The sequence below is a fragment of the Apteryx rowi genome, unplaced genomic scaffold (genome assembly GCF_003343035.1).
Source record: "Apteryx rowi isolate R43461 unplaced genomic scaffold, aptRow1 scaffold_1153, whole genome shotgun sequence".
Taxonomy (NCBI): domain Eukaryota; kingdom Metazoa; phylum Chordata; class Aves; order Apterygiformes; family Apterygidae; genus Apteryx; species Apteryx rowi.
The window spans coordinates 48,034-74,031 of record NW_020447368.1 but is presented as its reverse complement, the minus strand read 5'-3'; the positions used below and the strand labels follow the sequence as shown (position 1 = coordinate 74,031).

The following is a 25,998-nucleotide window of genomic DNA, read 5'->3' as shown; positions in this document are numbered from 1 at the left end:
TTACACATATGTGAGAGGGGAAAAAAAAATCCTCCTTATTTCACTGCAGCAAAAATAACACCAACTTCCAACATAGCACAGTCTTCTGATCTGTGAGTAAAGCATGCTACTGCCTGCAAGCAGGGCAATATACAAGGAGGTCCAGACTTTGAGAAGATGAGCTGAGTATAAAAGGGCCCAAAGGTTTGGGATTTTAACTACTGAATGAACATCAGGATAATTTTTTTTTTAATTCAATTTCATGATTCAAGTTCTTGAGTGGAAGAGGATGCAACGAGGAAGGCTAAGACCCATTTGGAATTAAATCTGGTGAGAGATGTCAAGGACAACAAGAAGGGCTTCTTCAAATGCATCAGTAGCAAGAGGAAAACTAGGGAAAATGTGGGCCCTTTGCTGAATGGGGTGGGTGCCCTGGTGACGAAGGATGCAGAGAAGGCAGAGTTACTGAATGCCTTCTTTGCTTCAGTCTTTACTGCTCAGGCCAGCCCTCAGGTACCCCAGACCCTGGAGACAAGGGAGAAAGTCTGGAGAAAGGAAGACTTTCCCTTGGTCGAGGAGGATCGGGTTAGAGATCATTTAAGCAAAATTGACACCCACAAATCCATGGGCCCCGATGGGATGCACCCATGAGTGCTGAGGGAGCTGGCGGACGTTATTGCTAAGCCACTCTCCATCATCTTTGAAAGGTCATGGAGAACAGAGGAGGGGCCTGAGGACTGGAAGAAAGCCAATGTCACCCCAGTCTTCAAAAAGGGCAAGAAGGAGGACCCGGGGAACTGCAGGCCAGTCAGCCTCACCTCCATCCCTGGAAAGGTGATGGAGCAGCTCATGCTGGAGGCCATCTCCAAGCATGTGGAGGACAAGAAGGTGATCAGGAGTAGTCAGCATGGCTTCACCAAGGGGAAATCATGCTTAACCAATCTGATAGCCTTCTCTGATGGAATGACTGGCTGGGTAGATGAGGGGAGAGCAGTGGATGTTGTCTACCTTGACTTCAGCAAGGCTTTCGACACTGTCTCCCATAGCATCCTCATAGACAAGCTCAGAAAGTGTGGGCTAGATGAGTGGACAGTGAGGTGGATTGAGAACTGGCTGAATGGCAGAGCTCGGAGGGTTGTGATCAGCGGCGCAGAGTCTAGTTGGAGGCCTGTAGCTAGCGGTGTCCCCCAGGGGTCAGTACTGGGTCCAGTCTTGTTCAACTTCTTCATCAATGACCTGGATGAAGGGACAGTGTGCCCCCTCAGCAAGTTTGCTGATGATACAAAACTGGGAGGAGTGGCTGATACRCCAGAGGGCTGTGCTGCCATTCAGAGAGACCTGGACAGGCTGGAGAGGTGGGCAGAGAGGAACCTCCTGAAGTTCAACAAAGGCAAGTGCAGGGTCCTGCACCTGGGGAGGAATAACCCCCTGCACCAGGACAGGTTGGRGGTTGAGCTGCTGGAAAGCAGCTCTGCCGAGAAGGACCTGGGAGTGCTGGTGGACACCAAGTTGACCATGAGGCAGCAATGTGCCCTTGTGGCCAAGAAGGCCAATGGTMTCCTGGGGTGCATCAGGAAGAGTGTTGCCAGCAGGTCGAGGGAGGTGATCCTGCCCCTCTACTCAGTCCTGGTGAGGCCACATCTGGAGTACTGCGTCCAGTTCTGGGCTCCCCAGTACAAGAGGGATGTGGCACTACTGGAGAGAGTCCAGCGAAGGGCTACAAAGATGATTAGGGGACTGGAGCATCTCTCTTATGAGGAAAGGCTGAGAGAGCTGGGCCTGTTTAGCCTAGAGAAGAGAAGGCTGAGAGGAGATCTTACCAATGTGTACAAGTATCTGAAGGGAGGGTGTCGAGAGGATGGAGCCAGACTCTTTTCAGTGGTGCCCAGCGACAGGACGCGAGGCAACGGGCACAAACTGAAAGACAGGAAGTTCCCTCTGAACATGAGGAAAAACTTCTTCACTGTGAGGGTGACAGAGCACTGGAACAGGTTGCCCAGAGAGGTTGCGGAGTCTCCTTCTCTGGAGATATTCAAAMCCYRCCTGGAYGYRATCCTGTGCAATGTGCTCTAGGTGACCCTGCTTGAGCAGGGAGGTTGGACTAGATGATCTCCAGAGGTCCCTTCCAACCTCAGCCATTCTGTGATTCTGTGAGAGAACTGTATTTTTTGTAGGGTTCTTTCTGGGATGAAACTGATCCAGAGACTAACGATGCCAATTAAAGTATCAAACAAGACCAGAAGATACTTAGAACCATTCAAAACCCATTTATCAGTAATATTTAAATAAATGGCCCTAAATTAATTTTATCTTCTCAGCTAAAAGACATTGACTTACAAATCCAGCCTCTAGGTCCCAGCACCAGCAGTAATTCACAAATCTGACAAAGCAAGCACGGATGAAATCTCCCACCAGGATGGTTACGTATGTCACTAGGATATCAGACACAGTGAGCCTTACAAACTCCTGCAATTTGAAACAAGGAAAGAACATTTAGCTGCTATAATTTCAGTAGTGCATTCTGGATTTTATTTTATTAAGCCATTTTTCTTTATATGACAATAACCTGCAGAAAGGCATGCCATGAACAAACTCCTTGTCTGTTTTCAGACACTCAGCAGTGCTTAAGGTTCACCTCTGCACTTGGGAACCACGAGCTCCTTTACAGCTATTAGCCCTATCAGTTGCTGCTAGTGTTATTGACTGCACTACATATTGTGATAGCATATAAAATGAAAGCAGAATGCTAATGCTGCAATAATGCTAGTCTGAAACATACATACACAGAGGCTAATTTTGATTTTGCAGTTTAGCAGTCTGCAAACACTTTCACAGAAATTTCTGTGTTACTGTGAGTTATTTTTGAGAGTCTTACAGGGATTTCACTGTTCTAAAGAAGTCCTGTGTGAAATTAGTGGTTAATTCAGACTCTCCCATCTGTGGACTTTACTTCCTCTTTGGAAGAGGTTCTGAGTAAAAGCCAGTGACTCTTGGGAAACTGCAGGGTTTTCCTAATCTATGTTGAAACCTGTAATATCAGTTGAAAACTAGCAAGTTAAGGTAGCAGGAAGGAGCTACCAGTGCTTCTGAAAATAACATTTCTTGACAGTCTCACAAAATGGGAATCACCTGTGCTCTTCACTGAAAATACTACAGAGCTGTGGGTGTCCCAGGCACTTCTGGCTGTGTATCTCATGACCATAGTTTGAGATCCATGGCCATATATTTAAATTGCCTTGGTGCTTCTATGTGAGGAGTTGAAAAAGGAGATGCCATTTGTGAGGAAAACATCAATCCTGGAAACACTGAAAGCAACAACAACAAAAAAACCCAAACCAGTCCAGAGCTTTACTGTATAACAAATTTCTTACAATGCCAACGGTTGTCTCCCAGCAAGGTCCCCTGGGCACGTCTGCCGGATCAAGGGGAGGTGGGGTGGCAGTGCTGCCATTCCCTGCGGATGAGTTGTGGTGGCTAAGCAGTGTCCAATATGTGATGTTCCTTAAGCTGTCCTCTTCAGCCAGCTACAATGGGAGAGACGCCCTGGCTGAAAACATCTGCGAATGGAGCTCTAGAGGATGCAGTGGCCTGAGCTGGAGCTAACTTGCACTCAGAGAGTGCAAGCCATAGGGTTCCTCTCTCATTTCTACCAGTTACCACCTCTAGTAAAAGAAAGTGCTGACAACAGAGTTGCAGGGCCAGCATTGGAAAGGAAAATAGCATGGAAACTTGTTTTCTGTGGCCAGGAACGGGGAGGCAGTCTCTCCAGACCTAAAGGGCACTGCTAGTTTTGGCAAGCAAATACTGACTAGCCTTTCCAACACCTGCTTTTTAGCAGTCCTCGCTTGAGCTGGACTCTGCTCCCCTTCTTTGTGGTAACCACTAGCTTGCTCCTAATACATGAATGGCATTACAGGAGGAGCCGGAGCTCCTGTAAGGCGAGCCAAGGTTTGGGAATCTGGCCTATGATGAGCAAGAAAACAGGGCTGCTGTTAATACAAGCCTCCACTGCAGTCCTTCTTGCTCACTTTGTTTAGCATTTTTCAGAGCAGAGCAAACCTCCCTGATTCCCCTTATTCTTCTCAGCTTAAAATGGAGTCATATTTTTGTGGATCAGTTAGACATTTATCCTTTCCTGTGGTTATCTGCCTGCGACACACTGCCAAGATAATGTTAAAGGGGGGAGGGGCAGGAGGAAAGGATTATAAACTATATCCTCAGGGTCTGTGTTAATAGAAATTGCAAAGAGTGTCAGATGGAAAAAATTCAAATTACTCTTATATTCCATGATTATAGGAGACAATAACCACTCTGTTTTCAGGGTTGTAAAGAGAAGTTTGAGAATCTCTGGCAAGCTAGATAGGCCTAGGAGCATTTCCTTGAGTCGCTCATTTCAGCCCTGCAGCATGTAGCTCTGATCTTAAAACAAGGCTAAAAACCCCTCTGGGCTGTGAGCGACCTCTGGGCAGCTGCTGTCCATGCTTGAGAGGATCAGGGAGGGAGGAAGTACCAACTGCTTGCTGCAAAGGGAATGGTTGTCCATGCTAGCCGCAGAGGTGGGCTGTGCTCACACGCTGCTCTAGAAAATACTAGTGAACTTGCCTTTTTGGCTAAGATCTTACTTTTTCATTGACATCGTCCATCAAAGCCAACAAAAATGTGTAGAGATTCCCAAGGAAGAGTGCAAAGATCCGTCCCAGCTGCCATTTCAGACCTATGCGGGGATGGTAATTTTCTAGTGCTGCAATAGTTTCGAACAGTGGTGGACAAAACATACCCAGCAAAGACATTACGATTTCAACCTGCCAAAAAGGAAGATTAGATTACTGCTGCTAATACTAAGAACAGTGACCATGTTACTTTAAGCAGTTATCAAAAGTATGCATGCCAGCATTTCGTATAGTGTGGCCACTGCAATCCGATTTTGCTGAGGAGCAAACTGACAGATCTCTTTAATGTTGGCAAACAATTTTCCATTAGAACAGGGCAGCAAATGTGGAAATGGCACATAATAGGGAGAAAGTTGCATTTTGTGATAGCGTGTCACCGAATTAGTTTCTGCTCTTTCCCACTCAAAAAGGCCAATTACAGTAATAAGGTTGAGACTGAGTGACACATGGAGCAGAGTAGGAGCTGCAGGCAACTTGTCAACAAGTAGTTTGAGATTTCTGAAGAATTTATGAAGGGGAAAGAGCTAAAACAAGCTCAGCTCCTGGCTTTGCTTAGTTTGCAGTCAGCACAGCATCAGGCTTGAGGGTTGGGGTGGATGGCTTGCTCTTGCAGGAGCACTTTTGCTGTTATCTCAAAGGGATGAGCTCAGAAGAATTTGTTCCCCATCAGTCCATACTCATTAATATTTAGTTTCCTCAATTCTCACGTACTACTGCCTGCATCAGCTCTTAGGTTCCTATTTTAGTTTTGGAGGAATCACAAGACTTGGCTTGTGTGCATAAAGCAATTAGTCGATGCTAATGTTTATTTTCCATGTTCAGCACCTTTGCTTTTGCAATAGGTGATTACAGACTTAAATGGAAGCACAGCACGGACTCAGTCTTGAAGCTCAAGAGAATACGTCCTATTCATTTTTTTGTTTCTCTGCAAAACACCAAGTTGTATTAAAGTCAGTGAAGTCATTGACAAACCAGTGTTAACTCAGTCATCACTTGGGGACTTTATCTTTTCTTGCAGACATACAATGCCCATTGGCCTGCAGGGRACTGCATCTGCAGAGCCAATGGCAAGTTTTGTCTCTTTCTAAACATCTCCTTCCAGGAAAGGGAACAAGTAGCCAGAGTTGTGCCTATTGAGATGTTAAGTTATCACCAGGAAAGTCTCAGATGTTAGACTTTTTTTTTTTTTGTATGTTATTTTTCCTTTGGGAAAAGTTGACTGAAGCAAATCAAAACATTTTGAGAGAAAATGTTATTTTGTTAATGCTTTCTGAGGGAGCTATGAAAATGCACGGCTTTGAATTTGATTTGGTTTCGATATATAAATACCTGATAGTATAGTATATGTTGAAATTAAGCATTTCAATAGATTGAAACAATATTGTGTGAAGAGCTTCAAAATTTCAAATTTTCATTCCAAAATCAGATAAAAAAAAATTTGACAACTTACATTTCTCTGCAGACTGCAAAATCCTATTCTCATTATTCAAGGTAGACATAAATGATCTCAGGTTAGCTTTGTATCTGAACTCTAACACCCAGAGAGCTTTCTGGCACAACAGAATTTGTAAATAATGTGCAATTCAGTATAGATACTTTAAAAATTGATAAGGGATGTACATGCTAAAGACCCATTGACTCTTATTGCAATTGATTGTGAGATTATTTTACCTTATCTACAGGAATTGTTAATTTGTCCTGGAAAGTCTCAGTGAGCTTAACGTGCTTCCTAGCTAATACAAGTACAAAGTCACTGAGGGACTTCTGAGCCCTGGTAAGGAATCCCCTCTGCCTTGGATGCCACCCTCAAACTATGGCAATGATTATGCTGGTGTCCAGTGAAGGTTATCACAGTAGAAAACTGGAAGTAAAGTTTCCTTACCTCATTTCTTTCATACCACCCAATGTTTTGCATTTTGGAAAAAGTCTGGGAGCGTTTCACCACGAAGTAAATGAGGTAACCGCTGCCACACAAGCAGCATATGATGAGCACATTTGCCAGCACCCGCAGGAACCTTCTCAGGTGGATGTTCTCGTCCTTGTTGCTTTCTTGCTCGTCCACAATAGATTCCTTAAGAAGAAGATATACTCACAGAATTGTAACATGAATGTAGGAGCACAAAGCCTAAGGCTAGAAGGCGATATTAGATCATTTTCTAGACTATAAAACGTAATTCCATGCTATTATGGTTATATTGAACTTGGTAATTTGTTAGGCTCAAACAAACCTTCCTAAAGGCATCCCAGCATGACTGGAAGACATCAGGTGGCGAACAGCCTGCTGCGTCCCAGGGGAGTGTAGCTGGGTAATTGCACTCTGAAATAAAGCACTTCCTCGCCGAGTTTGGAGCCAGCTGCTGGTGGCTGCCAGACTACAGGGCCTTTTAGATCTCGCTATTTTCTCCTGCACAGGTAGTTGCACACTGTAATCAAGTCATCTCTTGTGCTTCATTTTCATAAACAAAGCTGACTGAGCCCTTGAAATCTCCAGCAGTTAGGCTTTTCCTCCACTCGGTGAATAATTCTTGTGGTTAATTCCTGCTCAGTATCTTAAGTCTTAGCTCTGTTACACTCTGAAAAATTGATCTGTGCACTTTAGCGGAGATTCTTTTGGTTTTATCCATACCCAATGCTACCATGATGTCCCACTTCTCTGGGGCCTTATTTGGAGTGTTAACCATGGAAAAAGATTGAATTGAATGAATTTTGATTTCAGATTAAGTAGCTATGTGCTGACTGACTGCTCTTTTAATTACTAGTTTCACCTTCCACCAAACTATCTGGTTTGAGTGTGTAAAAAAGTGTGGGGTGGGCTATTGTATGAAATACTCTTTATTCCTTCAAGAGAATATATTTAGGCTTTCTTTTGTATATTTTTTCTAATCACAAAAATCACTCTACTGCTTGGGGTATTTTGTTTACTTTGGGTTTTTTTCATCTTTTTTCTCTGAAACAAGTTCTGATTAAAAGAGGGCTTAGTAGTCAAAAGGCAGAACATTATTAAGAAATTCGTTATCCAAAGGCTGCTTTTTTCAGTGTTTCAAATAAAACTAGCTTTTGGGTTTTTTTACACTCTTTGTAAAATTAAAAAAGGAAAACACATTAAAATGGGCTTTAAAAGCAAATTGATTTTTTTAAACAAAATAAGTTTTTGCAGACTTTTGTTTTTCTCCTTTTAGTTTCTGTTTTTTTCATTGGAGAAAGATCCCCCCCCCCATTTTTTACTTGGATACTAAAAAAAAATTCCATTTAATTTTCTGTGAGTTGTTTTCTTTAATCATCTTTGGAATTAGTTTAGTCCAAATTCTGGTCTAAAGTAGTTAACTCCAAATCCTTTGTGGTATCACTGATATTGATGGAACTATTTTCAATTTTTCCAGTGTGTTGCAGCCAGAATTTCTCACACTATGCAACATAACATTAGCAGTGTAAATATCTTGCCTGTCTCTATATGTACATATTGACAAGACATTACATAAAAGTACATTAAGCTAAGCAAATTCTCTTGGAAAAAGAGCTTTTCAGATTTCAGATGGAAAGTACTTTTGGTGGAATGAGGGAACCTTGTGGAAGTCACAATGAAAATGAAGAAATCCACAATTCTGTGCTGAAATTTTAAGAGAAACTCCAATTGGAAGCTTGTGCTTGAACCTCTTGAATTTAGGGATGCTGAGGTGTGTACTTGGTGGTCTGGATGACAAGATCTGTAGCAGAGCATTAGGATTAAGGACATTACAAGAAAACGCAGGGCAATTTTACTGAGTCTTTGAGAGGGCTTTGCTGGAGCTCAAGAAGATGTGGCTTGGTCACAAGCGAGACATAGAAGTAGGAGAGACAAGCTGTATTGTAGGGGAAAGCCGTAGGAATAACCATCCTGTGACACTCACCTTCTCTTGTGCATCAAGCTACAGAATAAAACCCATGCTAGGAAAGGGATGAGTCTGGGCCAAAGCTTATCCTGCTTCTGCTGTGTGGGTGTAGATTTAGTGGGGGATAGAAGAGGAGGAAAGAGGGAATTGTGGCTGCCTTGGCCACATCTGGAGCTGTGCATGTGGCCTTGGCCTCATGTCGGGGGGTGGGTTGTGCCACCTGTTCCTGTGCTATCTATGCAGTGCTGCAGCAGCCCTGGCTGTTTGGCCCACAATAGCATCTAGATCCAATATTCTCCCTTCTGCATGGGATTGAGGAGAAAAAGGTGATGGGAAAAATTAAAGTCCCCACATACCCACTGCAGCCGGCCTCTAGCTGATGTTTCCCACTCACTGTTCTAGAGGATATTTAAATGCATATGGTCTTCCAAATCCTAAAGAGGGTGCTGGGGGTGACCGAGGGCACAGGAGCTGGAACTGACATGGTTCAGTGCCATACCCTGTTTGCACTGAGAGATGCCATGCAGGTATCCAGTTTTCCCCTTAAACTTCTGCTATGGTGGGATCTAGGAGCATCCCCATAAGCAGAGAAATGCCATTTAGGGTTACCTTGAAGCTGGTGGTGATTGACGCAAACTTGTTGTCTGCTGTCTCTGGGTTGCCAATGAGGTAGTCCCAGCTAGTGAACATTTTCCAGCTGAAAATGAAGTTTTCATCATCCCCTTCTCCTGTACTCTCGTTGGCGTTGCGTGCCATCCTGTGTAAGGACATGTATGGTGGCAAGGTCAGAAAAAGGGTTTCACAGAGCTGCTAGATGTCCTCGAGCATTGCAGAGCAAGGCAGATGGTTTGAGATTGCTGGTGGATAAGGAAGGAAAGCAAGGGTGACAGTGCATGGGTTTGTGTATGTGATTGTTCTCTTTAACACATGCTTTTGGCCTGTTGTGTTTAAGGAGGAGGACTGAACTGTCAGATGGGATCTTCAGGGCTGTAGAGGTTTTGTTTTAAAAGCCATGGTGTAAAATTTATGATTGGTGATTAAAGCAGGTGAGGAATTGCTTCTACCACTTAGTGCATGAAGAAAGTCTATTTACAGTGCTTCTGGGCTGTAGGGTAAAGGGTAACAGTTATCTTTAGCCAGTTAAATTAAGTCAAAAAACATGGGTACTGTCCAAAATACCCACCACCACTTAAAGTTTAATTGAGATTTCAATAGCTGTGAAATGCTGGAGTCAAAGAACTTGCAGTAAATCAATGCAAGGGAAGAAAAAGGATTATTCTTGTTAATCAGCACAGGAGCAGATATGGCTTCTGTTATTCTCTCTCTATTATTTGATCCCTGAAATACCTGCATTACTCTCATTAGAGTTCCTAGCACCAGTCCCTCAAGGAAGATGAGACAACAAACTGTATATTTCATGGCAAATGTAGAGCAAATCCCCATGTCCTACTCTAACCAAGGGCTCAAAAGGCTGTTTCTGCTGCACAGACATAGTTTCAATAGCAATACAAATACATTGGCTAGTTCTTCCTTGTAAAGGAAGGAAGGATAACCTTTGGATGAAGTGATCTTGGGAGAGAGAGAGAGAGGTTTTATTCCTGGCTTTGCGGAGATGCTCTGAACAGCAAGAGGTGCTTTGGTTCGCACACTGGTTGCCTCTGTTTGTGCTGGTGGCTGGGGAGGCCACGGGAACTCTCACCAGTGCCTGGGGATGGCGCACCGGCAGTCATGGCCATCAGGCCTGGATTAAGGCCCAGGGTTAAAACTCTGCACTGTGCAGATTGGTTTGGGGATGCATCTAAAACAATCTGTCAATTTGGCCCTTTTCTGTTCTCCTCATGCAAGCTGTGCAGTTCACACTGTCTTTCAGAAGCCTTTTTTTGCAAATGAAAGGATGGGAAAAGGAGCCTTTGAAATCTCCTGTAGGCAAGTTTCTTCTTCATGTACAAAATCCGCTTGTTAGGCAGCCCTATAGTAAAGTCGGAGGAAGGAGTATAGCAATCTAGACAGGAGAAGGAAGAATAGCGCTGGAGAAGGAGGTCGATGAGTCCAAAATAATGTGTGTGAGCAAGCCAGGGAGGCAGGGGTTGCAAGTGTTGAAATCACTGCAGTTTAACAGAAGAAGAGCTATCTCAAGGCAGACCCAAGATCCATCTAGCCCATGATAGGAGGTGGCAGTGGATGCTGAGGTAAGAGTATATGAACGCAGAAAGCATACAGCCCCGCTTTTCCCAGCGCTCTCCCAGGGTCAGGGGCTCAGGCACTTTGAGGCAGAGGTGGTGCATTCATATTGAAGAGACGTCCAGGGATTTTTGTTTCGTGATGTGTCCTGTTGACAAGTATTAAGATTTGCCAGCTGAACTGCTAAGAGCATCCAGTGGAGCACTGGTAGCTTAAGCTGTGGTAAATTAATTGCTTGCAGTTATTTTTCAGGTGTACTGGAGGCACCCAGCACACACAGGGCAAACACCTTGGGTTTATACTGGGTTAATGTGGTGAGGGTGGAGTAAGTATTTCCTTCACCCAGAGGATATTTCCAGTTCCTGTCTTCTACAGTCCCGAGCTTTCTCAGGAAATTGTTGAGGCAGGTAGCAGGGAAACCTGAAAATGCCTCTCTGTCCTTTATTTGACAGAAGTTTAATGGTTTTATATTGTATGTGTGATTTTGCTTGAGCCACAGCATGGAGAAGCAAAGCCTTTCATGGTGCCCGAAGGGCTGCAGGGCCAGGCTTCCCACAAARCCCCAGGGGCTGCCCCAGGCTCCACGTTCATGGGGTCCTTGCTGGGGCTGCGGGAGCCAAGCTGCGGCTGGACCAAGCTGTTAGCTGTGCCTGGTGGAGGGGAAAATTAGCTGCGAGACATATCTGGGTGTATTTGGAAGAGAAGGGAACACAAACCATACTTACGATCTTATAACAACCATCAGGCTGTAGCCAAATACGCTGATCCCAACCATGAAATATGCCATCGGTAGCCTGTATTTTAACCAGCCGATCGTCCGTTGGTTGTTGTAGTAGCCATAAAAGAGTGCTGAGTATTTGATGTACCCCTGGAGGAAAACCAAAAGCAAACCTTTGTGTAAGCTGTGAGGCTTTTCTTCTGCAGGAAAGAGGCTTACTGCAAAATATTTGTACCCATTCTGGAGAAAACTGAAGATTTAAAACAAGGAAAATCAACTTGACAAAGTTTTTAGTGTCTCATTCTTGGCCATTTGCTGCCCTGTCATCTCTGAGAGGTGTTGATGCACCATTGTTACTCTCCTAAGAGAGGGAAGAAGAGGGGAAGCTTGTCAGGGAGTACCAGCTCAAAACTAAAATGAAGTTTTTATCTATCATTGTTTCATCTCTAGCAGAAAAACATCCCTGTTGCTCTTTGTGGCTGTAGCCCATCTGTTTCTCTAACCCAGTATCAAAGACTCAGATCTTGTGAAAATGCTGTAGTAAAGGGGTTTCCCACCATGATATGAAACTTTTTCTTTCAGCTAGGAGGCAGCTGATGTTCAGTCCCCTGCAGATTTAGTTCCTTTTACTGGCTACCGCCTGCAAAGCAAATGTAACTAAAGACTAAAAACAAAGCATTATTTTCTGTGAAAGCAAAGCTCTGACACAATATCAGCTAAGTTGTCTCAAGCAGACCTATTTTTTGCTGTACTGTTGGGCATTCAATGAATGTGCAGATCTTCTAACCTGCATTAGGGATCTCTTCCTATTTTTCTGTCATATCTCACCCAAGTTGTTGTATATCATTGCATACTGTACTTCTCTGTTTTTTGCCTCTTACCTTTCAGTTGATAAGTTATGTGTAGCAAATCAATCTCTCTGTGATAGTTGAGAAAGCTCCTCTCTGATCAAGTTTTTGGAAGAACCAAAATTGAGACATCACTAGAAGACCATACCAGGGGCTGTGAAACTGGATCTAGTTTAGCAACRTTGAATAATTTATTTAGAAATTGATCTCTGGAGGTCGTCTAGTCCAGGTCCCTGCTCAAAGCAAGGCCAACTTCACAATTAAATCCAGTGGCTCAAAGCATTGTCCAGCTGAGTTTTGAAAATCTCTATGGATGGGGATCCCACAACCTCTCTGGGCCTCTGTTGCGGTGTTTGACCACCTTCATTTAATCAATTAGACTAGGGTCCCCCAAAGTGCTAGTTTTTTCATTTCTAACCTAATATAAATCTTTGGTCTCCCTGGTTGCAACATTAGCTGCACATTCATTCTGCACAAAGTGCTGTGCCACCAGCACAGGATAACTTTGCATGTTTCTCGTCCAGTGCTGCTGAGCCACTCGGGGTAACTCAGCAAGCCTGTGCCTGGCAGACCAGAGTTTTGTAGCATGTTATATGTAGTGTGGGCTGGGGAGGTGTAAAGAAAAAAGCACCATAAAATATAAAGATGATGCACTAGTAAAGTTTATTTTCAGGTTGGAATCCCAAACCTTTATCTTTCTGATTCATCTTATTGTAGGGACTGAAAAATGAATGTCTCTCCACACATCATCCAGTATGTTCTTTAAACCCCATTTATGAGACATAGTGTCTGATGTCCGAGTGAGGTATATTCCTTTCTACTCCTCTAGAAATGCGTGAAGTGACCTGTTTGCTGCCAAATCATACATTTCCACTGGCTCCCCTCTATTGAAATATATTTTTCAGGGACCAGCATATTAACTCTTCATTTTAAGCCTGTTTTAAAATGTATTTCCCCCTTGCACTCCTCCTACTGAGCACACTGGAATAAGCATCTATTCATTTTCAAAGGGCAAGGCTCTGTGAAGGGCTTAATTTGACATCTTCCAGCTGCAGAGGTTATAGCTGTACATCATTGCCCCATGGCTGGAGATCGCTTCTCAAATCTGCCAGATGAGCCACTTGTGTGATTGCTCCCTGAAGTCAAGCAGCAAGAGAGCAGGTGCAGGATGGGGACCTGTGTGGCAGAAGGAGGCGGAGGATCAAGCCCTCAGTGACAACAGGGGAATGTAGATGTATGTACCAAGCACCAGGCAGGAGACTGGTTGTAGTCGTTAGTCTTTTACTCTAATACAATGATACAGCCTCATCCAAGAACAAATTTCCTTACTGTTATGTGTACAATTTATGGTCTTGAACAAAACCAGCAGCTGCAGTTCAGCAGCACATAGTCTTCCTGTTTTGTTTTTTTTCTTCTGTGGGAATGGATTTAAATGATGCTTCTTGTATTTTCACAGAGCGCTGGTCAGATGAGCTTTTTGTTCAGTGCAATGTTATTCAATGTGTCACTAATTCACCTTTGCCTCTGGTGAATTTTGGATGCTGGCAAGTGGGTGAAAGGACTGGGAGAGCGAGATTTAAGGATCCTTAGAAGAAAATGAGCGGTGTACAAAGGTCTGACTGCATAAGATTCCTTTATACACAAGTACTTGAAGGCTTGTATATAAATTAATGGKTTTTTTTTAATAAAGGAAATTATGTTGTTTTTTATGGAAGGACTGTGTCCCACAGAAGGTAATGTAATGTGTGCACCAGTGCCAGATAGCATTTCAAAAAAACTTCCAGAAATAGCAGCTTTGAAAGTGAGATCCCAAGGAACTGGCCATAGTGGATTCTCTTCATTCCCAGTAAACATCTTTTTCTTTTGAGGGAAATACTGTCTCCCCTAAAAACACTTAATCCCTTTGGCCTAACTCTCCAAAGGCAAAGAATAACTATGGGTGCTCAACCTGAACTGTCTTTCAGGCAGGCTGATTTCCAGTGAATAGGCTCTCAGGATCTTCATGTTAGATACGCACAAGTGTAGTTTTCCTCATCTCTAGTCATGCATGACAACCTGAGAGGATGGCTACGTAGCATCTTACCTCATTGCCCTGTGTCTAGACTGAAATCCCCTTCAGTACTTGCAATGCTGCTACTAGTAAAGAGCAAGCAGCTGCCCTGCAGACTACTGTGACCCCTTTTTATTTCATTCATTTCCCATCTTTTTTCTGCTTATATGAAGATGCTGGTTTACTTAGACCAGAATTTTAGTGCTGTGGCTTGTAAGCAGTTTGGGTTATGGCTGTCTGACAAACCCTGAGCTGAAGTGAAATCCTGCGGCAGTGGTGCTGAGGACTCAGTGAGTGGGATCTGAACTGATATTGCAGCCCTGCCTGAGCAGAGCTGAGGAGCTGCTGCAAGCTCGGCCTTTCCTTTCAGATGCAAATCTGAAACCTGTACCAGCTAAAAGCGCATATAAATATTTCACAGGCGCAGTGGTGGTGGGGATGAGGGGGAGCAATCCTCTTCCCGAGGTTATGAGCAAATTCTGTGGTATGTTAAGATGTTCCCTGCTGGGTGAACGAGGCCTGCAGCTTGAAGTCATTTTCTGGATTAAGTGGAATGTGGTTTAAATGAGCTCTACAGTTTATGCAGTCACCTGCTTCTACTAATGTTCATGGAAAAAACCTACCTTTGGCTTCTGGTGCTTTCTGCAAAAAAATGTAGATAGACAGACATAGAGTTCCTAAATTTCCTTTCATTTTCTTCAGTGTGGAGCTGTATAACTCCGCTGGTCTTAGTGGACTTTACTTGTCCTTTTGCACCTCAGTGACCCCAAACAGACACATCTTGGGTGGTGTCAGCGAGCTCTGTGTTGGGACATGATACATCCCATTCTGAATGAAAGTGCATCTGCTTTGTTCCTGCAAAACCAAGAAATATATGCCTCTGTGTGTGTGTGTGTGTGTGTGTGTGTGTAAATGCATGTGTGGCGTATGCCAGCAAGCACATTTGTACATGAAAGTGGTTCAAATCCATATGCAGATGCCTGCACTTGCACATGCTGGGGACCTGTGCTCTCTGCCACTCATGGCAGCAGGAGTATCTTCATCTTCTACAAAAAGTACGTGTTGCTTATTTATCCTGGAACCAAATTTAGGCTTGTAGCTGATAACTTCTGAAGGGTTTTACCAGAAATTCAATTGATCTCTTATAATTAACTGTCCTGTACTTACCTCAAAATCCCAAAGAACTGAAAAATCCATAGCTGTTGCTTGTTCAGCCCGGGGTACAGTTTTCCTTGGCATGCTCCCATATGGCATTCCCATCAGGACCTGGAGAGGATTAATAATGATGATACGTATGTAGTATAACATACTGTACAGTTTTTCCTCATTATTTTCTTAATGATTTCCTTAATTCTGTTTGGTTTCTTCTTTTAATATATGTTTTCTTAATACCAGACCTGCAGCTTAAAAGAGTTAATTTCACCCAAATAATCAAAGGAGTTTCCTTTTCCTGGTAGCAGCCATTGCACAGGAAGTATTTTGGCAAGGAATTATATTCCTCCATGAACAGCTCCCGTTTAAATGTCCTTAGTTTAGCAAGAGGCTTCTTTGCTTGAACTTCATGGGTCTAATGCAATAAAGGGATTAATTTTATCTGCTTATGCAGGACTCTTCCCTTGAGAGGACTCAAGAGCATTTGGTCAAGCCTGTGATAGCTTTTATATTATATAGCCTTGAATTGAAAAATGATCTCAAGACGAGGTGAAGTGCAGTTAAGTTTGGGCAAGAAGTGTAGGTGGGACCAGCAACATGACACAAGGAACAGGTTTCATGGTATGTCCTCTCCTAACGGCACCATGCAAGGCAGAGTTGCAGCAAGTCCAGCAGCTGTTGAAGTTCACAGGGAGAACTTCAAGGGCTATGGAGAGTTAATAACATATTTACAAGCAGACTGTGCTGCACATACCAAAATATCTCATTAGTATTCATAGGGTCCTAGCATGTCATCTATCACTTATTTTTCAGGGCTATCTAATTAATTTTGAAACCATTTATGATTAAATGTTTATTGCCCAGCTACTCTCCATATTGTAACAGCTCAGTAGGCAATGAGTAATAGTATGCATACATTAAAGATAAATTATATAAAGCTATTTTATCCTCTACCATATGCATAGTTCTTTAAAAAAATACATTTGTTTTGTGCAATGTTAATGGTTATATCTCTTCATTCTGGGAGGAAACGGAGCTTTTATTTTTGATAGTGTGAACAACCACATTAAGGAGAACAAAAGCATGGTCCTCAGGAGGGACTATATGCTGCATTTTTGCTCTATAAAAATCTTCATTGAACAGAACAGATGCCACTGTCTGTGGACTGCACAGCCTTTGAAGATTGTATTGAGTAATTTAGCCTGAGCTATAATGGCTACATTAAAAAATTCTTCTGTAAATGATCATATGAAGCTGGCTATGGGATCCTTTTCCTTCTCCAAAAACAGTGAGAAGTGGAAAAATAAAAATAAAACTCTTCCTTTTGAATCATCTGAATGAGTACAGAAAGGGGATATTTTCCAAACAAGCATTAGTTACTAAAGTTCTTGGGAAACCATTTGTTCATTCACTTGATCTCTCCTGCCACAGGGCTCTGCAGTGGCTGTTGCCCAGGGGTTGAGCCCCTCCAAGGGCCCACAGAGGTGCTGCTGGAGAAACTGGGAGCGGGCGCTTTTGGGTGTCCTTGCCCTGGCCTGCCATGCTGGGCTGGGCCGTGCAGATAGAGCTCATGGGTTTTGTCACTCCAAGGCAGTCCCCCCAGCTAGTCAACACCGGCATCTCCAAACCCRGAGGAGAGGTCCCTGGCATTGACGCCGTCCGTCAGAAGTCTGGGCAATTTTCCACCGTAATCTTATCCTTGAGTTTGTGAAAGCTCATTGAACTGAACATATGTCAAAACTGGACTCAACAAATCCAGTGAGAACTTGATTGCAGCCAATAATTCTGGTTCTCAATAATTAAGTAGGAATAATTGTTCCTACTTCATCATCTTTACTGTGATTTTTACAATACAGAGAAGTGAAGAAAATGTTTGGGAAGGTGCCATCCTGTCAATGGGGTTTTCTTAATTGCTTTAAGAACACAGTTCATTTCTTATATCTCTTATGGACCTGAGCTTGTACCTAGGAGGATTCCTAGATTATGTTTTTCACTTCAGTCAAAATGTAAAAATAGCATCAAGTTAGGTTTCTGAGTTTCTGTTTTAGCTGCTGGATGGGCAGGATCTTCAGCAGCATTTTAGGTGTACTGATTTCAACATAACTTCTGCTTCTGTGTCAGTAACAGCCTTATAAGTCACTATTTGTATATATCATTCTTACACATTATATTCTTTTAAAGCATGATTATAAAACACTTGTTTGTGCCATCAATCTCATGTTTGTGGTAATCAGTGGGCTGAATATTACTGAAAGCAGAATTAAGCGCTTACCTCTGGAATTATAACCAGTCCAAATATTAATCCAAAAAGGACAAGATTTACTCCATACATCCATCGCAGAAATATGAAGTAGGAAGCAACTGAGGAGCCAAAGTGACCTTGAACCAGAAGATACTTAGTGTTTAGAAATTTAGGAGGGATAAACTGTCCTCAGCTAGACCTGGAGTCTTCTACCCATAGGTCACCGACCATGTGTTGCCCAGGAGCCTTCCCAACAGCCCCCCCTCCACCCACTGTTACAATCAAGGCTCATGGAGACAGTGAAGACCATCATTGCCAAAGGTACATGCTACTTGTTTGGTGTTGAACCCCAGGGCAAGTGAAGACTGGGGACCAGGGCACTGGAATAATTTTTGAATGAATACAGAGCTGTCTTGCCAAATGTCTTATTGCCATCTCACACGGCAGAGCAACTTCCACTTACTCTCCACTTCTTTTATCTTCATCTCCCAGGGAATGCACTGTGTTTTAAAATTGTCAAAATCTCTCTTAAATTTCACCCATTTCTGAAACAAGACAACATCATTGTGAGCAGAGAGGTGTGAACAGGGAGGCTGCTGTAAGAGGACTTTAATGTTAGGGTTTGGTAGCATTGCTAGAAATGGATATAAAGCCTTAACATGCAAAGCAAAAACTCTGATCTGGATCTGGTTCTGATCTTTTGCACTCCTTCAGAAACTGCTTTCAACCCACCCTCCCCTCACGCACCCCCATACCCCCCCCCCACAAGTTCATTATTTGAATTTTAAACTTTCTAGGCTTTGGGGAAAGTACTATTTTGCTATGATTTTACCATATTATATAGGGGTGGAAAATTCACACCTAGCTCTGCATTGAAAGAGTTGATGCAAAACCAACTCTATTTAAAACAAGAATTAATTTGATAAAACACTGAGCTTGAATGCTTTCTCTCCAGACCAGTGGCTAAACTCCTATTGATTTCATCAGCTCAGGTCTGGCTCCATTTTTTGCCTCTCAGTATAATCTCTGTGACAACATGCGACTTGCTTCCCCACTTCAATCTTAAAACAGCCTCAATTGTCCCTGTTGTCTCCTCGTCAACGAGAAAGATGAAATTTTATGGAAGTCCATGGGACAGCGCATGAATTTGGGATGGCCTCTCTCATCCTTAGTGGGTACCTTGTCTCATAGCTTAGGGTTTTTGGAGATTGCAACCAGATTTTTCCTGCTCCTTCATGTTTTTCCCTGTTCCTCCAAACCCTCCCTTCAGGGAAGGTGACAGTGAGATTACAGTAGGGGGAAATTTCCTCATTTTTTCTGTAATTTTCATAGATGTCAATCTGGCTAGCATTTTTTGAATGTGGACAGGAAGCTTTTGTTGGTTTCCTGGTGTTTCTTTTGCCAAAATATGGATTATAAACTCTGACAAAAATATGCTGAGTATGTAAGCAGGTACCCAATGTTTTCTCTGCCATCATTGCAGTGCTTACCTTTGCCATCATCATCTTATATGCATACAGCTTTTTGCCCTTTCCTTTTCCCAAAGCTCCTTCAAACTTCTCTACAAAAGCTTGTGCCTCCCTAATTTAAAAATAAACAAGACAGTTATTGAAAGAGTGAAAGGGTCTTCAGCTTTTCACTTCTGTGAATGGTACTGCCTGCACAGGTGGAAAAGACAGTCGCGCTGCCCTCCCTGTGTAAAGGCAGGGGTTTTGGTCTCTCTCTGGCTGAGAGCGTTTCCTGTGTGGTTTTACAGCCAGGCACTGAGCAGGCAATGCCATCCTGCAAACCATTGGCATGGGCATCTTTGAGCTGTCCTGCCTCCAGCCTTGGAAACACAACTCCGGCAGTGAGCGTAACCCTGCTCAGAGGCAGCCTTGCATTGAGACAGGCATTATCGTTGCTCGCATGCCCCATGCTGCTCCTGAGGCGCTAGCTACTATCTCCTGGTGCTGTTGCTGTGCCGTGTAGAGCTTAGTTTCATCTGGGACTAACTGTAGGGTCGCCAAAGCACTCATGCTCATGCAGCAGAGATTTGCCTGTAATCTTGCTCCTGCTTTTTCCCYGGATGAAGATCTGCATGTTCCTCAAGAGCTCTTGGTCTCTGGCATTCCTGTCAACTTCTCTATCCTGGTGCATTAGTCAAGAAGAAAAGAATATTTTCTAATGAAACAAACTCCAAGAGGATGTAGTATTTCCCTCCATGAAGAGCCCCCATGGATAAATATCAAGGACAAACTATTGGCAGAACAGGACAATCTCAGTGCCAGACAAATGAGTGTATACTGGCCAGGAATAAAATTAGGCTGGAAATTAAAATTAGTTTTTGAATGGGTTTCTAAGGGAAATACAGAGCAAAGAACCTAAATAGATGTTGATTGAGTATGCTGAGTTTGTGAATAAGATTATATTGTGTGTTGATGTAGATGATATAAAATGAGAAGAGATTAAGGACTCAGGATATCCTTTGTACTCCTTTGGTGCTTCACATTTCTCATCTGTGCAATGGAGCTAATCCTTTCTTGTCTCATGGGTAAACTGTACAACTAACGTAACTAATGAATGTACAGCACTCTGAGATCCTTTCTAGAGCCCCTTGCACAAACAATGCAACAGTTTTTTTTAGGTTCAGTAAAGGGTGGTAATGATTGCCACGGTCCAGGGATAAAATGACAGGATGGAGATATGTTATCAAACATGATCCTAGGCAGAGTTTTAGCTGACAGAATCCTATATGAGTGGGAAAATATGTCAGAAATAATACTTGCTTTTTTTTCATTTTTTTGCAGAATTTCTGACTTGGAGGGTCATAAAATTTTATTTGTAGTGAGCTGAGGCTCACAGCATGCCTGTGAGATGGAAAAGCTGCTTTAACATAGTTTTCTTTATCCAGATCTTTAGAAATAATTGGCAGGGTTCAGGCATCCTGGTTCTAATGGAGGATGGAGCAGGTCTTGACCTTCAGGGTGTTAAAAGAGAAAAGAAGAGATACACATTGGTTGCTGGTCTTTACAGCCTGGTTGCTGCAGCTCTGAGCAGCGCCTTAGGCAAACACAGAGAGTGGGACATCAACCATCCCCATGTTCCAGTGCTATTCTGAATGCCCAAATTCTCGTCTGGTAGAAAGGGGTTTCAGGTGACTTTTAATCAAGAGAACTGGGATTTGAATCATTCCCTCAGTGACTTATCCAGTTTGTTATGAGCTATTTCCTGTTGATCTGTGGGTTTTGACATCCCTGGTCAGCCCCACAGCCCTACCTCACTGTCTTGCTGCTCCTGATTCCCCTACACTAAGTGATCTCTGGAGCTGTCTGTGCTATTCTTACATTCAGCATGGTCTGTGTGGCAATATTATCTTTGCTCCATAAACATCTGTAAACAATACAGTATTTTTTCCAAGCAGTACTGTTTCAGGAAGTGTGAAGTAACACGGCACCTTGCTGCTTTGATTTCTAATAATGGGCATGAATAAGCAAAGGAGGGCACAGAGTCTGCTTTAACAAGTAGCCTGACAGTAGTGAATCATTTGGTTTTAAATACAGGGGTAGAATGACCTAGCTGTGGATATCAGTTGAACAGATTTGCACCTCGTCCCTTCTCCAGTTACAGAGATTAAAAAATGAATTCCACATTTTAACTCGGATCATTTAAACCAGAACAGGTTGGCTGGGTTTCTGCTCATTGCTTTTTCCAAGACTGGAGTGTTAGGGTAGCAGCAGCAAAAATGCAATTTGGGAGAAAGGCAAAATGCAGTTGACACTAAGCAAACACCCTAGGGACATTGGTTCCTGGTGTGTGGTGGCTACCTGAGCATCGAAAGTTTCTTCACCATTCGCCAGGGCTTGTTCCTCATGGTGGAAATTAGTTTTTTCTTTTGCTCCACCTGTTCCATCAGAATCGCAAGCTCTTCTTCTGACAGTGATTCCTCATCGGATGAGTTGGAAGTAGTGGAAGGAGTACTGGGAGGGCACAAAATGGAAAAAATGTTAATGTTTGGATGGAAGCCATAGTGGCTGGGGTGGGCACAGTCTCTCCTTCCCCAGGGCCCCCACATGGTGTGCAGAGCCATCAGCTGGCCTGCAGGAAGGAGGGTCCTCCCTGCTTGAGGATCATCATCTGGAGTAAAGGGGGGTCAGGCTAGTAGGCAGACAGACGTGATATGGACAGTGCACGGTTAGAGACGCTCACTTCCTGGTGCCATATCTGCTCAGACTCTGACCTGCCTCTGCCCCAGGCTTTTGGGTGTTCCCATATTGAAATCTCAAGATAGGGGGCAGCGTCCCTGAAGCACCCAGAGCCTGCATCTCCCCCAGGGCCCAGTGGCCTCACTGTCCCCGTGGGTGGCTTGGTGCAGTGCCAGCACCAGCTCTTTTCACCCAGGGCATGACTGATTCCAGCCATGATAATCAGGCTTCGATCGTGCTCCACCATAACTCACCTAACATTGTGCTTTGGACCACATTTCAGCTACAGAAACATTGTCTAGTGCTGCAGCTGGTTCTAGAGAAATGTTTTTCACATCTTTGGAGGGAAACAAGATATGGGGAGAAGCAGAAGGTTGGAACAAACAAGATTCGACAGGGGAAGAGACTTGAAAATGTGAGATCCCTTTTAAGCCTCAATGTTTCCGTCATTCAACCAATAAAATATGCCCAGATCTAAGTCACTGAAACTGTCTTCAAGAGGACTTTTCTACCCCCAGCTGTATGCGTTAGGACTCRATTACATATACGAATCTGATCCTCGCTGAGAAAACAATAATGACAGAAGATCTTGGAAACGGTTTGGCTACACTGCATTTTACACTACTGTTTTTCATAGTTGTATCTTTTTTGGAAGAGGAACAACTTATTCGCAGTCTATTGGGTTTGGAGTTCTGACCAATATGCCACAAGTTCAGGGCATGTCTATAAAGCTATAGCTGCAGTTCTGTGATGTGGTACAGTACTTAGGGATTGTTAAATTACCTGTTTTTCCTGTCTTTCTTCCCTTTGTTCTCCCTCTCCTTTCCTTTCTCTTTGTTTGTTTTCTTTTCTTTATTTTCTGAATCCTTTTGCTCTTTGGTAGAAGCCTTTTTGTCTCTCTCTCTCTTCCTCCGGCTTACTCCCTCTTCTGTCTTTTTTCCGTCACTGTTTTTTCTCTGGTGGTTTTTTCTCTTAGAGGCTCTATTTTGTCTAGGACCATTGTCTTCCTCTTTGCTCTCATCTTCTTCTTTGTCCTTCTGTTGCTTTCCCCTTTCAAGTCTATTTGGCCTGACAGCTCTCCTAAGGGGCTGTTTCTTAGGTGTCTTTTCCTTTGCTTCATCTTCTGCAATGGATAAAAAAAAAAGTACTTAGGGAAACACTTAATTTTCCATGTTGGGACAATACAGATTCACCAGAAAAGCACAGGGGGATGCCTGATGTAAACCCAAGTGAAGTCAATGAACAGACGTCCATTGACCTCAGTGGGCTTTGCCTTATGCCCTGTCTGAGAGTCACATCCAGCTCTTGGTTACACAACTCCCATGTAAGAGAAGAAAGACTCATTTTAGCACATCAGTGGCTGGTGTGTGACCATAAGAAAATTGGAAACTAATTCCAAAAACAAAAGCCCAGTTCCTCAGAGCACATTACAGGCATCTTCCTGACCTGTAAATACACCAGAACAGTGGAAACAGAAAATGCAGTTAGTTAAACAGTATGTAATGTGCTTGCTGGTGTGATGTCCTTCAAAGCTGCTTAATTCTTAAGTCTGGGGATGGATATCTTCTATTTATATAGAGAAGAGGTACAGCTTAGGCGGCACCAGGTTTGGTTTCTCTGAGTTTTTCCTTCTATTGGGAAGTTTATCTCCAGCGAAGAAAAAAGCCAGATAGTCTTTGGTGCACATTTCATTTTCATTGGCACTGCAAGCTAAGAAACTCATTTGTGTAGGTTCAAAAGCACTTCTAGTTCTGAAGGCTTGAAATGGTGCATGATTTAATTGCAAAATATTATGGAAGGGGGAAAAAACATTCAGAAAATGCTCAAACCACTCCTTCCCTGTTGCAATCAAGTATATTAAAATCAAAAGTAAGGTTTTCAGATTCTTTTAGTTTCTAATTTGCTAAAATTTCTGACTGAAAAAAATAGAGTATTCAATTAAAAAATGAAGTTTTAAATTTTGGCGTTGATTTTTTCCTCAAGGTTGGAGAAGTTATAATGGAATAAGAAAACTGGGGGGGAGTGGGATTCAGGGTGAAAAATGTGCAGTCTAAAAGGAGAGGAAAATAGAAACATAAAAGAGTTTGAGTATTTGCATTTTTGTTTTGGTGAAAAATTAGAAATTAATAACAAGCACATAGTTTTTGCTGGCTAGTGTCACTCAAAATTAGTAAGTGGTGGTAGTCACACTTGTCACAGGGAATAAGAAGGAATTTTCAACTCATTTCTCAAGAGCCATTAGGTAGGTTTCAGTTACTATGTAATGGTCTATCTCAGCTAAATTTCAGAGAGTGATCTAGGTTAAAGGACCACCTACCCTTTTTGAGAAAATGTCCGTTTTGTGCCACTAACTGTCATGGCTTTCATTTGTGAGCTATTAAATACTAGGTTAAATCTGGGACATTCATTTGTCACTTTTATCTTGTTTCCTTGTTTGTCTGTGTGGGAAAGGTGGATTTGATTTTTAAAAAATCAGTCATTTTGTTGATTATTTTCTTATATTTTAAGGATCATACAGGCTGTTTACAGAACACAGGATGTGAAACAGTTGTCCATTTGCCTCTACATTCATATCATCTATCCAGTGCTATTACAATCTTACCCCTTATCTCTCTCTCTCTATTTAGTGTTACTTAACTATTTCTCTTTATTTACTATACATATGAGGATAAAGCTGTTTTTAATCCTGTCACTGGCTCTTCCTGATGTTGCTATCAGCTGTTAATCTGTCTCCAATCCACTTTCATTTCTGTCTTTTCATGGTCATGAGCAATAAAGATACCAGTGTGTTACAGTAGCAAGCATTACAGAAAAGCACCAGCCCAGCAGAGAAAGCAAGCAGGAGCTCAGTGTGGTGCAAATCAGTCACAGCCCGGCATAGGGTGATGCTTTACTGTGATGCCTGTTTTACCAGGGGTGACTGCAACCATGGGCTACAACAGCCTCCTACTTTAGGAGCATGGGTAGAAGGGAACAGACCATTTAAGACTGGCGTTTTGCATATCACTATTGTAAGTCAAACTCTAAGGGGAAAATCTGTTTGCTTACAAGTAGCCCGTGAAACAGTTCCTACTGTAGAGCAAGGAGCAAGTCACAACCCACAGAGAAAAAGAAAAGGTATCACCTCTTGTATTTCAAAACAAGACCACAGTTTTTAATCTGTACTTTACCTTCACTCTCTGTGTCACTTTCGACTTGTCCATCAATGTCTATTCCAGCTGCAAGACAAAGAACAAAGAGTAATTGCAGTTGTTGCTTGGATTTGCACGTGCAATATTTTACACAGGCAGTTCTTAACAGTCAGCTGAGGTCAGCAGAATGTTCTTTATTGATTATGCATTATATTCTTTTTCTATAGTGATGCTCTTATTATTTCTTTTGATTTGGCAAATTAACAAGAGTTCCCTGCATGAGAGAACTGAAAACACATGATCTTTGACAGGCACAAAATGGTGTGCTTGAAAAGCCTTGAGACATATTGTTAAGCACTTGGTAGTATCAAAACTGAAATGATCTTGTACTGATACTAACCATCTTCCATGATGACCTCTAACGCACATTTCTTTTTCTTCCCCATGACAGCTTGCCGTCTTTTGCACAGATACTGTAGCTGCTTTGTTGCATGCACACACCCCAATTATATACGGGTTTCTCTCTCTTCTGGTGCCCATGAACTTGTCTCCTGAGCATTGCACACAAGTGGGGACATCCAGGCGCCTGTGACCTCTTGTTCACGAGCCATGTGGGTGCAGGAGGGCAGGAATAGAGCAGGAAAGGCAGGGAAGACCCCGTTCTGCCACAGCCCAATCCAGACACTTTATTTTCTGATCCCTTCTCAGTGTGAAAAGCACCTGTCGGCATTACCTTGCATTTCATTATTTAAACATGAAGGAAAGCCCTTTGGTGGGTATTTGGTGGTATCATATGAAACACAGACACAAGTCACGTCTGGTTTTGACATAAGCATGCAGCTGCAGGCTTTGAAAGTGTCAGCTTTCTTAATGCCATATTCTTTACTGACCTATGTCAATCTGTGTAATCCTACTAGTCATTCTCCTTCTGCATTTTATTAAACTTCTCAGTGCAGTGCCTCTCAGGCATTACT

General features: G+C 42.9%; 1 protein-coding gene across 1 annotated transcript in view; it reads right to left on the bottom strand.

Moving 5' to 3' along the window:
* TMC2 (transmembrane channel like 2) overlaps nucleotides 1–25,470 on the bottom strand; it is a 42,093-nt gene extending 16,623 nt beyond the window's left edge. Inside the window, exons 1-14 of the mRNA XM_026080441.1 lie at nucleotides 25,425–25,470; nucleotides 25,064–25,111; nucleotides 22,677–23,016; nucleotides 21,516–21,668; nucleotides 19,200–19,290; nucleotides 18,173–18,254; nucleotides 17,740–17,846; nucleotides 15,483–15,581; nucleotides 11,425–11,567; nucleotides 9,128–9,275; nucleotides 6,532–6,720; nucleotides 4,602–4,781; nucleotides 3,351–3,503; nucleotides 2,317–2,445 (exon numbers count right to left, since the gene is read on the bottom strand). Coding sequence (XP_025936226.1) covers nucleotides 2,317–2,445; nucleotides 3,351–3,503; nucleotides 4,602–4,781; nucleotides 6,532–6,720; nucleotides 9,128–9,275; nucleotides 11,425–11,567; nucleotides 15,483–15,581; nucleotides 17,740–17,846; nucleotides 18,173–18,254; nucleotides 19,200–19,290; nucleotides 21,516–21,668; nucleotides 22,677–23,016; nucleotides 25,064–25,111; nucleotides 25,425–25,470 — 1,908 coding nt within the window. The remainder of the gene's footprint in view (nucleotides 1–2,316; nucleotides 2,446–3,350; nucleotides 3,504–4,601; nucleotides 4,782–6,531; nucleotides 6,721–9,127; nucleotides 9,276–11,424; nucleotides 11,568–15,482; nucleotides 15,582–17,739; nucleotides 17,847–18,172; nucleotides 18,255–19,199; nucleotides 19,291–21,515; nucleotides 21,669–22,676; nucleotides 23,017–25,063; nucleotides 25,112–25,424) is intronic.
* Nucleotides 25,471–25,998: the final 528 nt, after the last annotated feature.